Source organism: Leiobunum rupestre, chromosome 4, assembly GCF_980474605.1.
Source record: "Leiobunum rupestre chromosome 4, qqLeiRupe1.1.hap1, whole genome shotgun sequence".
NCBI lineage: Eukaryota > Metazoa > Arthropoda > Arachnida > Opiliones > Sclerosomatidae > Leiobunum > Leiobunum rupestre.
In genome coordinates, this window is record NC_143387.1 from 6,275,847 (window position 1) to 6,289,049 (window position 13,203).

At 35.5% G+C, this 13,203-nt stretch overlaps 1 protein-coding gene across 1 annotated transcript; it reads right to left on the reverse strand.

Annotated features, from left to right (window-relative positions):
* Positions 1-2,419: 2,419 nt before the first annotated feature.
* LOC149945952 (uncharacterized) lies at positions 2,420-11,421 on the reverse strand. Its single transcript, XM_090170670.1, has 2 exons — positions 9,894-11,421; positions 2,420-2,493 (listed from the first exon to the last, which is right to left on the reverse strand). The coding sequence occupies exons 1-2, from the start codon at positions 11,419-11,421 to the stop codon at positions 2,420-2,422; spliced, it is 1,602 nt and encodes a 533-aa protein (XP_090026796.1).
* Positions 11,422-13,203: the final 1,782 nt, after the last annotated feature.

A 13,203-nucleotide genomic window follows, 5' to 3' on the forward strand; every position in this document is an offset into this window, starting at 1 on the left:
ATCTTCACAATTACTGTCAGACAAATGGCTAGGACCAGCTTGACTCTCATTTGCAGTTGAACCACCCGCATGCATAGCATGTTGCAAAACGTTACTAATAAATTTATTAGTTTTCCTTCTTTTCTGTCTAGAGGAAAGATCATCTATGTCCTTGTAAGGAGTTCTTTTTCCCGCCATATCTAAGCCTTAGCGATTGTAGAACTACTTAATATTTATAATTTTAACCAAAAATGTTTACCTTTTTTATGCCTATTTTGTTTCATTCGTGGTACGTAGCTGTTAATGACAAATAAAACAACGAAAATTTAAAGATTCCCGCTTTATATATAGAAAATTAACATAATAAATTATCAATTACCAAAATGTACACCATCCACCGGCACCGGTCCGAACAAAGTGATCTTCTTTGTGCGAAGTTCCGATGACTTAGCGTCACAATAGGTGGCGTGATAGTCGCATTAAATTTGCTAACATTGTTAAATAAATTTAAAATGATTTCTTAAAAATAATTTATTATTAACAAATTTACTTTGGATGTTTTTTATTTATTTTCAAATAACTTTACATGTATTTAAAGTATATCGATTATTTTATTTTATAACCTTGCATATATCGAGTCACCCGCGAAATTTAAATATTTTTTTGCCGGCAAGAAATTGGATAGTCGAAACACTAGTTAATTGGATGTTGTACTAGATAGAAAGCTCTGGCATCATAAACTACATCACCGACTCAGAGCCGACTGTATTTCGTAAAAAATTAGAAGCCGTCGGTTTTGCCGACTAAAAATCGGAAATTCTACGAAAATAATTTTTTTGGCTTAATTTTCCGACTTTAAATAGTCGTATTTTTCGTAGTACTTAAAGTGGTCGCTATCCCGACTACATTTTCAATAAAAATCATTTCGTCGGCTAAGCGTCGGAAATGCCGACGACGACTCCTAAACGACTGTTAGACCCTTAACCGACTTCTTTTCGGATGTGTTGTGCTACAGGGGAAGCTGGGATAGAACCAGGCTCCTTTTGTTGCGAGGCGAATGTGCCAACCACTCCGCCACCCCCCTTTGATGAGAGGGCAGTAGCTTGATACTCCCCATAATTTTTCCTCTTGAGCGACAATTTTACTACCGTCCGCTATTTTCGTGGATACGAGTCATTTCATAAGGTTAATTCCTATTTTTCTCATAAGGCAGGTAATATAACAGATAGGGTTCGAAACTTTCTGAATGATAACGAAATTCCATTATCGAACTGCCGTGGTCAGTCGTCCGGACGCTATTCAGGTTTGCAAAAACGGATTCGTCCCTTGAATGGTTTCGATAGCTAAGCCCCCTGTGCTGGTAATAGTCTGAGTTTGGTGGGAGTAAAAGCGGTTCTTAAATTCTTTGTGTATTTTTTTCGCGTTGACGGAATGTTCAGACAATAAATTTAGGGAAAGAGCCAAATGTAGACACGCGCCTGTCTAACACGAGGTGTAACACTCATTTTGATGCCGTCCACACCCCGATTGGAGGATAAGAGAAAATTGAGTATGGACTTGAATCTCTAACTGCTGACCCCGACCGGGATATTAACACTAGGCAAGATTCAGAAGGAATGAAGAAGACAATGAATAACCCTAAAACGTTATTTTTTAAAAACGTGAACAAATTAATTAAAATCCTGCAATCTAAAGGTGTGGACGTACTAAAAAATAATAACTAACAATTAGGAGACTACCCGAGGTGTTACACACCGATTTTGTTCAAATTCTGGGGATTGGTAGACCTTCATGTAACTTGAAAAATCCTAAAGGGATTTTATTCAATGGGCAACGGGTTTGCCATGGCAAAGAAAAATGTTTTTGACAACATAAAATTTAAATTTTCCCATTGAAAATAACATGGGATTTTGACCGATTTCACTGTGAAAAAAATCAAAATGTGATCAATTTTGATTTTTTTCGTAAATTTTTATAATTTTTTTTTATAATTTTGGTATTTTAATTTTTTTTCAATATTGTAAAATCCCATGTTATTTTCGATGGGAAAATTACCATTTTAGGTTGTCAAAAACATTTTTCGTTGCCATGGCAAAACCGTTGTCCATTGAATATGAAGGTCTACCAATCCCCCGAGTTTGAACAAAATCGGTATGTAAAACCTCGGGTAGTCTCCTTGTAAGTCACTATCTTAGGCCGAAGTCATATAGCGACTTTTAATGTCACGCACCTTCTCAGGTCCCTCAAAACGAATATCCCATAAATTTTAGACAAATTTTTTAAATATGAACTAAAGACCAAGAGATGATATCCAGATTCCTATTTAAGCGATGCCAATTAACGGGAGCGAGAGTACTGCTTATAAGGGAAATAAAAAGAGACACTGCTACACAATGGCGAAAAGCTCAAGGTTAAAACCTTCCTTCCTGTTCTAGATTCTTCAATCTCTGATTTGACAACCGTGCAAAGGGTTATTCATGTATTTGGAAATCTTTTTTCTTTCTTCAGTCAATCCTAATAAATGCAGTAGTTTTAAGCACTATTTAGTGTTTGCTAACTGTGCGATTCTTCCTGAAAATTGTATATTGGCTGAATTTGTAAATAAATATCGGAATATATCAGGCAATGTCCAATCTGCCAAGCAAAAGATCATGCGTATGCCAAGCCTTCGTTGCACCCTTTGGCTGTACCATCACTCCCATGAAAAGTCATAGACTCTGATATTTTCAAACAACACCAATTTAGTTCTTCTAGTGGACTACTTCTCTAAGTTCGTAGAGGCAAAGGTGTTAGTGAGCACAAATGCACAGGCTCTCATAATAATTTTAAACTCCCATTTCACTCGATATTGAATCAATCCTAATTATCTTCTTTTCTAGGCTAATACCCAAGGCACCACCTTAGGCCCAAGTCATCTAGCAACTTTAATGCCTTAAACAGGTGGCCGGGTTACAATGCGTAGGAAGGTGGTGGCAAGCCCTTCAGTGAAGGGAGCTGTAAACCCCAGTCTTCCAAGGCGATATCGACGCAACCACTCATCATCAATAAAGCTTGGATATTTTACTTAATTTAGTTTATTTGGTTAAAAATTTGCACACTTAATGTAACCTTCACACCGCAATGGAGCATGTGTCAGATTTATAGCCCGGTGTACCGTAACCTTCACACCGCAATGGGGCATGTGTCAGATTTATAGCCCGGTGTACCGGTAAGATTCAAACCACACCACCGGAGGTCTATCATCATAATGCCCTACGCCAGCGTCCACAAGCCGGGACAGGTGACAAAACCAGCATGGGTAGCAGAACCCCCCCTACTGATGGTCGCACCCTTGACGCAAGCCGCTCAACCCAGCAGAAGGTGCAGCAATGGGTCGACCAGCCCCCACTTCGCACACAGCAGTGGGAATAAGAGTGGATGCTCTGGCAACGCCGGCCGACACCCTACCTAGGAAGGTAGATAGCCAAACCCATTGGAAAGAGCTGCTAAAGGGGAACGGCGAGCACACAGCAGTCCAATTAACCCGGCACAGCTGGCACCGGATATCCCGGTGGGAGTCCAAAAGGCCGGGAAACAGGACTGCCGTGCCCTCATACGGAGGCCCGCAGCCCCACAGCAGGCTACCCAATCCGCCGAGGCGGCCAGTTGGCCTGGACCCTCTCCGTTACCCTGGGCCGAAGGCCAGTTACCAGCCCACACCGGACCGAAGTCGGAGGTGGAGATAGGACCATTTGGACGGAGCTAACATCTCCCAGCGCGCCACCGCCCGTATGGGTTACAAGAGCCGGACCCCAACTCCCCGGTAAAGCCACACCGCAATGGGGCAGCAGCGTTTTGTAATTTTCATACTTATTATGTGTGACTCAAATCTACTAAATGGGTTTGTATTTATGGTTATTAGTGGTTTTCGCGCTCTCTCCTTTACTCAAACTCTTCTGCAATTCCAATGATAAATAAAAGACCAGTGGTGGGAAATTAGTTTACATGGAACGTCAATTTAAAACAATAAGTTACCTTTTAAAAAAAACAACTGTTATATAGTGACTAGGAAAACCACAACATTGAACCTTGGTTAAACGTGTTCTATTGACAAAACAACAAAAGCGGACAAAAACACTTTCTGGTTAATTATTAAAAAATAAATACTTTTGAGGTGAAAGAGGAACCGAATAAAGATAGACTAAATTAAATCAAAAAACAATTAGACAAAAATAACTAGATTTTCAATCGTAAAGCGACGGAAGGTCATTTATACGATGTGTGCCAATGAAAGTACGTCTGCGGGTCATTGTTTAAGTTCAAACTCAATGCAGGCCGTATAAAATAATCAAACGCACCACAAATTTACGTCATGAAATTTTTGGGATATAAATTTTTAATTTACAAATGCATACATTGCCTGCTTCCCTTATAGGTACGCCACTGGATAGGGCTTCATCCTTTGCCTTTCAACGGGGACCTTCGTTACCCTAAAGACGGCCCAGTTCTTAAGAAATTTACTGCCAATACCACTCGAAATGTTCAGAGTACTAACAGATATGTCACTATCAGCAAAATTTTATAGAACTGAATATCTTGAAATTATGCGACCGAATCCCATGATCAAGTAAACACGATATAGTAAACGTACAATAATTAAGTTAAATAACACGAAAAGGTTGAAAAGTTCATAATTAAAAGGGGGCAAAAAGCTTAACCCTAACCAATTTAAAGTAATGATAAAACTTACGAAATACTCGGACCAATTTGTCTTCGAAAATAAAATTAAAATGCGAAACTCGGACCAAATAAATCTTGTAGTCAAAAACAAATTAAAATGTAATTAAAATATCCAAATTTTCCAGCGGTACAAATATTAAACCAAGCTATTCCGCATTCTCTGTCAATGAATCGGAAAACGAAAATATTTTTCGTGAGGTAGAGCGACGCTAAACATGAGGTCAGAAAATTAATAATTTCGTTTGAATACAAACAAAACCGGCTTCTATCTGGCGTTTCTCATGGTTTAGTGATGACTCCGGCCTGGCAGAGATGAGCGACAGCAAAGCATTATTTACGACTCAAAATTGAAAGTCCCACAGAGTGAAAGTGTTAGACACGCTAGCTATGCGCCAACGAATCATTTAGAAATTAATTCAAAGGGAATAGAATACATAATGGCAGGAATGGTTCTATGAATGACATCAAAACTGTTGCAATTTTATCGTGAAGCCTATTTTAGCATTATCATAAAAAAATCTACAGTATTTGTTATATTTCCGTACAGGAAGTTGAAGCTTTAGTTAAAATGTTTTATTGTGATGCGGACGAAATATAACTAAGTAAAAATTTGGTTTATAATTACCGAAATGAAAATTTTAAATGGATTTTGGATTAAACAGAGATGAACTTTCGAAAACAATTTTAACAGAATGGAAATTGTGAAGTGTACAATTAAAGTAATGAAATCGATTCTAAAACATGAAAATTTTGTAGCAGGCAACGGTTATACGAAATATTATTAATACAAATTATAACTTGCGCAATGAGCTAATACAGAAACCCAAAATTAATTGAATTATAAAATGTTCTTTCCCGAAACGAAGGAATGATCACACGCTACAACCTAGGATAAATCCGAGTACACGTATGGCTTTCATTATTGGGGCCAACATTAAACTTAAAATCTTAATTAACACTTGATCTAGGGGTATGAAAGTATTTAATTTTAAGAAACTTCTAAAATAAACTACAAATTAAGCTAAAACTACGGTGCACCTAGATAATTACCTACAGCTTACTACTAAATACTAAAACATAAACATGTAACAAAACCGTTAAGCGGATTGTTCTAAATACTTATAATAAAACTACAACGCACTATCGTTAGGCGAGATGTTCTGACTAAAGTTCCGTTAGTAACATGATGTTGTTTCGTTGGCTTTGAAAGAAATAGATACTCGGTTTTCGATGAACACTGTTGTACACGAACCGGTTGAAGCCACTACGCTGAAGTATCGTGTGCGAGCGTTGTGCTGCACCATGATGTCCGTTGGTGGAATGACGGCGGAAACGACGGTCTCAATTGGGCTATGGTAGGGTCAACTGCCCTTTTTAAATCTTTCAATCTCTCTCTCTTTCAAGTTTCGTTTCATTCGTGGTTGAATGAAAATAATAAACTTTTCTCCCTAAATTAAAACCGGACCTTTTAAAACACGAGCAACGTTTTTATAAACCGCGCGCCTTGATAAAGATACTTCAAACCTCTACACGAGTCTTTTTAAATCCTCGGAAATACCTTATTAACAATTGTGTTGCTAATGGAAAGAAAGCAAAAGGATCGAACAAGAGATTATGTACCAATAAAGCTGAAAACATTGGCAAACCTTTATTTACAGTCAAATTAAAATTCGAACGTGGGCTAAAGGGAGATAAAATGAAATTAGGGACACCATAACTAGACCGGCGCCCCCCAGCCCCTTTCTCTTTAATCATCATGGGTGCATATAGCAACCCCACCTACTGACATCTCCTTAAGTATTAATTTCCGAAAAATAAGTTATTAGTTAACGGTAATAATTACACTGTTAAAAATAATGGTTTACAAATGGTTTATAAATGGTTTAGAGTAGTAGAGTTCAAACCTTATATGGTGTAAACAAAGATATTTTATGGTTTAAAAAGGGTTTACAAATATAATAGACCATTAATGGTTTCTTTTCATTTTTCAAGGAAACCATTTATGTTCTTAAAACACCATTTTTGTAAACCATTGTTTAAGTGGTTTTATCTTAAACGTTAAAGGGAATTATTTTTTGATGCATCGATGCCAATATGCCAAATTTATATAAAAGAACGAGAACGAAGAAAACAATTGATTCGTAGATATTATTTTAATTTTATTGATATAGTCATTTTCATATATGCCATAGACAATTACACTTATTATTAAGTTTCTTAATATTTTATAGCCATTAACATATATTAATTAATTATTTATATTGTATTTATTCTATTGCTCTACCATTTTTTAACCTGTAATATTTTATTTTAATTAAGCCAGAATAATTATATAAATAATTGTTTTATAAAATTTAATAAAATCATTACCTTTTACTGTATCATTAATATACTTCAGCGGAGCTTAATTAACTGGTCAATAGATGGCGTTATTCGACTTCCGTTAAATCTCATAGTAATTTTAAAAATAAATTTTATCTATTAATATATTAATTGGTTATATTGTTTTTGTATTACGATTGAACTATACCATTTTTTAAACCTGCATTATTTATATAACTATTTTTGTTTAATTAAAATAATTAATTCAGTCTTATAACATTTGTTTTGATGAAAAACATATATACTCGATATCAATGTTACCTGAGCTTCATTAACCCATGATTAACCTATCAGTAGATGGCGTTAGTTGTTTATTTAAAATATTTCAGTTTTATAAAATTTGTTTTGATGAAAAACAAATATACTCGAATTCAGTGTTATCTGAGATACTAATATCATAACATCACCTGAGCTTCACTAACCCATGATTAACCTATCAGTAGATGGCGTTAGTTTCTATAACTATTTTTGTTTAATTAAAATAATTCAGTTTTATAAAATTGTTTTCGATGAAAAACAAATACACTCGAATTCAATCTGAGATACTATATCATAACATCACCTGAGCTTCATTAACTGATCAGTAGATGGCGTTACCCGTTTTTAATTTTTAATTTACATAAACTAATTAAGTTTTCTTCACACTTTTAAATTTCTACACCGTATTAGTGTCCGACAGTTTAATTTACCCAAATATGCCTAATATAAGCGGTCTATATTTGCTGCGGAGAACGAAACATTTGCTACAGTTATGGTCACAGGTACCATGACTTCAAGAATAATTTTAAAATATTTTTTAGACCGGCGCTATATTGAGAATTGCTTTTTTTGGGTCAGTAGATGAAGTCTAATAAAAAATGTATTTAAAATAAAAAGTTATGTTGATTGGGCATTGACGTAGTCGACTATGTAAAATACCTGAGGGGCGAGTTATAGGAGCTGAAAATTTAGTACGGCCAAAGCTACGCCTTAATTAGGGCTTAATATCCCTCTGTGTTAGGGCCAAAATGGATGTTTGAGTTTCGTAGAACTATCCGGTCTTCCCCAAATAACCAAACCAAAATATTTGGTTGTGTTGAACGGCACAACACGATCTCGGTTACGCTTTTGTTTTATTGCACTATCGTTGCTACGCGATGCGACACTTCCGGGGGTGGCGAAATTCTAAGTAGAAACATTTCACCTCCAAGCTCTAATAAGCTTATTTTAGTTTGATATTTCCATAAGTAACATATAATAAACATAAGTATGACACTGAACGAGTTCGTTTAATGGTAGTTTGTCGTGGAGCGATTGCGTAATCGGAAGTTTTCGAACAGGAAATACGATATCGTTGTCAAAATAGCTGCCAGTTTCAGATGTTTATCAATACGAGCGAAAACACGTTTTTGTTTCAAATTTGAAAACAACAACCTTCAGAAATTAAGCGAATGTTGGTAATAGTAATTTTTATCTTCCGAGTCAATAATTCATCCTTATTTTCTCAAAGTAAGCGTTATACCTTTTGTGGGAATTTCAATTTCCAATAAGCCTTGGCTGCATTAGGCGGCGACTTACCAGATATCATTACCTGGCAGTTTCCAAAGACTAAGCGGAAACTTGGTAGTCCTTAGCTATATAATGCTTTATGTTGTCATTGACGAAACAAACTATCATTAAAGAATTGGCATTGAGGGAATAGGAAGTGTCATACTTATGTTTATTATGTTACTTATGGTTTTCTTAGAATGTTTTAGTTTTGGGACAGGGCGGGGGGGGGGGCGGGGGTTGTACGCCATTAAGAATAGAGCGATTTTAAAAACTTTCCGTGGCCGGTCGTTTCAAACCTTCATGCACGTTAAGAGGGAGACCACGTGCAGAGAGGAATAGCAGGTGCATGTAAGAGAGAAAAGGCGCGTTTCTCTAACAAAAAAAAACAAGTTTATGAAAATTTCAAAATTTATTTTACACTACATGAGTTACAGATTTAGACCTTAGCGATATATAATTTTTGGCGTCAATTGTGTACATGTCTAACAATTCGTAATTTATTATTGATTCCGGTTTTAAAATAAGCCATTTTTCTGATTCCTCCACAATTTCATATGCCCATATTGCTTTATTAAATTCATTAACAATAAACTGAGTACCAACTAAATGTAACAACATGTTAACACAAAATATATATTTAATTTGAAAAAAGGTTTTAATTTCGTTTCGATCAACTTCGTACTTAAGGAGAGAACCAACCGAAAAGTTCATGTTATCAAACGTAGCTTTTTTAACGGAAAACAACCTTTCAGAATATGTGACGTCAAGATTTGCTTGAACATTTAACGGCAATGAGTCTTTTGGAATAAACTTTCCAAAAGTGGTATTTTGAATACTAAACGATTTTTCACACATTGAAGTGTAACACTGGTAGTATTGATTTCTGAAGGCCATTGTTTGAGTGACGTTCTTGAAATTGTTTGACACAATGGCAATGTTTTTAAAAAAACTATGTTTGCTTTCGAAACGGAGGCAAGATAGGGCTCTTATTGGGCCATACTTTAAATAAGCTGAGGCATAATGTATCATATAATGGAATTTCGGAGTCATTATTTCCCTTCCAAAAATTTCTTTTACTGATATAAGAAAGCTCTCAATTAATTGCTGAAGTATTGGCAAAAAAGAGATATGTAAATGGCTCGAGTAAATATATTCTACAATTTCCCTTAACTTCAAATAAACTCCCCATTTTATATCGCGATAATCAGGTAAGAATCGGTAACAAATTAAAGGAAGGAGTCTAAATAAACAGTAAGTTTCGCTTGCCGAGCCCTTGAAATTACCCGCGTTAGACAGAGAATTTTTCGTTTGCGGTTCTGGACGGTTAGACTCAGTTGACCCATAACGGAAAGAGCAAACACTGTTGTTAAATTCGGCCAATGTGATGTTTTTATTAGAAATTAAGTGGTTTATAATTTGCTTTAAAATTGCCGGCATAACACCTTCTTGTAGGTCGTGCATCGGGTCAGGTGGTAATTGCTGCGTTACGTCGAAATAATTTAATTTCATGAGCGGGCTTTCATTTCGAACTCCATATATCGAACAGGAGCTTGGATCTCTTAAGATGGCGTCTAACTGATATTTATGACGCTTTAGAGATCGCATATGAACTTGGGATTCATTTGTTTTTACAGAGATGTCCGCTTTATTTATCATACAAAATCGGCAAATTCGTCCATTGGAAAAACTAGCGTTGAAACCACCAGCTTTATGTAAGCCTAAATTATCTCCAGATAATATGGCTGCAGTTACAGCCAGTCTGTCTTGGGTACTTTCTACGCGTAGTCCTTCTTTAGATAATAAATTAAGATCATGGATCAAAGGTTCCAATACTTCTTGCATACCATACATATCAATATCATTGGATTTCGCTAAAAAGACTAAGTTGATGTCGCTTAACTTCGATCTATATTTAGCGTCCAAATTCAATACTGAGAAGTAACATCCCAAAGTTTTATGTTTTCCTCTTTTGGACCCCAACGGATTCGCAACTTCAAATTCGTCCATGTAAATTTGAAGCATAATGGTATTTTTGGAGAAATCTGTATTCTGGCGAATAATGCTTTTTGCTAGATCGCCTTGCAAGAAATGTCCAATACAATCTTTCGAAATATTGCCTAACTTTACATGTTTGTTGGGCATTTCGGAAGACGAGTATAGTTTCTCCAGAACTTTTATAATAGGCACGTAGTGGAAATAATGTTTCACGGGTTCATTTAAGGTTTCGCAAAAGGTAATTTGAATTGGTTCTATCAAGCCGTATTCACTTTTGCAAACAGTCGATATTTTGTAATTGGAATTTACACTTTCGAAAGCTTCTTTCACTTCAATGGTTTTTGAAAATAATTCGTTTTCACTAATATCCAGATTTTTGGAATTAATTATCATCATTATGTTTTCCTTATTCGCGGAAATTATGTGCTCGCAGAAAATTAGGATATCGTTCACTAAAGATAGTACTACTCCTTTTGGTAAATGATGTTCTTCCCTATACTTCAATAATATCTTAATCAGTGTTTCCCTTATTTCTGTCGGCTTCAATTGATTCTCCTCCCTTTGTTCTGGCGCATGTCGCTCAATTGGATCGTCGGGTACATTTTCTTCCATTACTTCATCTAAATCAACATAATCAACTTGCAAATTTTGGTCAGCATTGTCACCATATCTCCTCTGCTCTTGTTTTTTTAAGAAAACATTATGCTTGTATTTAACGTGACGACGGAAAGTGTGAATTTTTTTAAATTTTCTTCCACAGCCTTCTAAACCACAAGTTACACTAAAACCTGAATCAGAACCATGTACATTTTGCATATGTGTTAAAACGAAGCTGAACTTTTTCGCGTAAAAAGTACATTTAACGCCACTAAACAATTTAGCACTCATATTTCAATATTTAAAAATTGCGGGCGCTACAAATTAACGGACACTTTATAGCTCCCCTTTTGACCAAAGACTACATACGCTTCGCGAATCGTATATATAGTCTTTGCCTTTTGACATTCCTTTCTTAAAACTTTCCGAACTAGAGGAGCGAACGACCTTGGCTTAAAACTGGACAATAGAATGATTCCTCGCCTCTTTTCCCGACGGGATATGGATGTAAGCAAAAGTGGGTACGGTTTGCGTTATATTCTTTATCGTACCGTGCGGGGATTTCCCGGAAAAGGTATCGTTCGACTCAGCCAGCAAAAAACTAGTTCACAGGGTATTTCTATCTCCCCCCTCCCGCTGATGCAGTTGCACTTAGAGGTCGAAGTCTATTTTTCGGGATATTTTGTTCGTAGCTGTCGTCACACGTCAGAAAGAAAAATTACCAAAAATGTTACTAGTTTTATTTCGGAAGCGCCGATTCGCGACCGTTTTTCTATGCCCGCGACAATAAATAAATTTACGTCTAATAAGAAGACTGATTTACATTTATCGTGCATATAACGGGAAATTAATAAAAATGTCTACGATAAGTAACGGAATTTGTATTCTTTTGTGCCATGGATTGAGCAGGAGGAAAGTGTATTTGAAAAATTCATCATATAACGAATTTAGGGAACAACTGAAAAATGACGAATCTTTGAAGAATTTTAATGAACCAGATATTTTTTTTCAGGTAAGAATGTGTATTTTTATAGTCTCATTAGAGGTGCGCATTTTTCCTTTCATAAAGCTCGGGCTAAAATGCCCGCCACTGGCTTCCTGATTTAACTTTTTTTAAACTATAAACAGAAATCAAGAACGAGGGGGAAACAACTTGTTTAATTCGGTGTACACTCGTTAAAAATCATGAATTAATCCCTGTAAACCCGCTAAATAGATTGTAATCCAATGTTTATTATTTAATCCTCAAAAATATTTATGATCCCATAATAATATCCTTGTATCTTTAAAAATCTCCCTGAATCCTAAAAATATTCTATAATCTGGTGAAATATTCTATAATCTGGTGAAATATTCTATAATCTGGTGAAATATTCTATAATCTGGTGAAATATTCTATAATCTGGTGAAATATTCTATAATCTGGTGAAATATTCTATAATCTGGTGAAATATTCTATAATCTGGTGAAATATTCTATAATCTGGTGAAATATTCTATAATCTGATAGTATTATTTAATCCCATGAAATATCTGTATTCCAATAATAGTTTTGAATATTTTATTGGTAAAACAAGATGTCACAGACATGTGATTACACCCAGGATGTTCTAAATTATGTCGTATGTTATAAATTATGTCGTATGTTAAAGTAAAATTTGATTCAAGATTTAATCACCCTGTAGATTACGGCTTTCTATATGTTAAGTATACCTTTCAAATTTATAATAACAGGTTTATGACATTGACTTCGAAATGGACATAGACATAGATGAATACACTGAATTTAAAAAAGGAATGATTATCAAAGCTATTACGGAGAAAAAGAGGTCTGCTGGAGAGAGTCAATTAGAGATGGAAATAGCATCGGCAGATAAAAGGATCAGAACTGAAAATGAACCAAAGGATTCAATGTCGAATGAGGTAAAATTGTTACAGTTACACTGAAAAAAAAGATTCTAATTATATTTCATTTTAAGCTGGCGGAAAAAGAGTCGGAAAT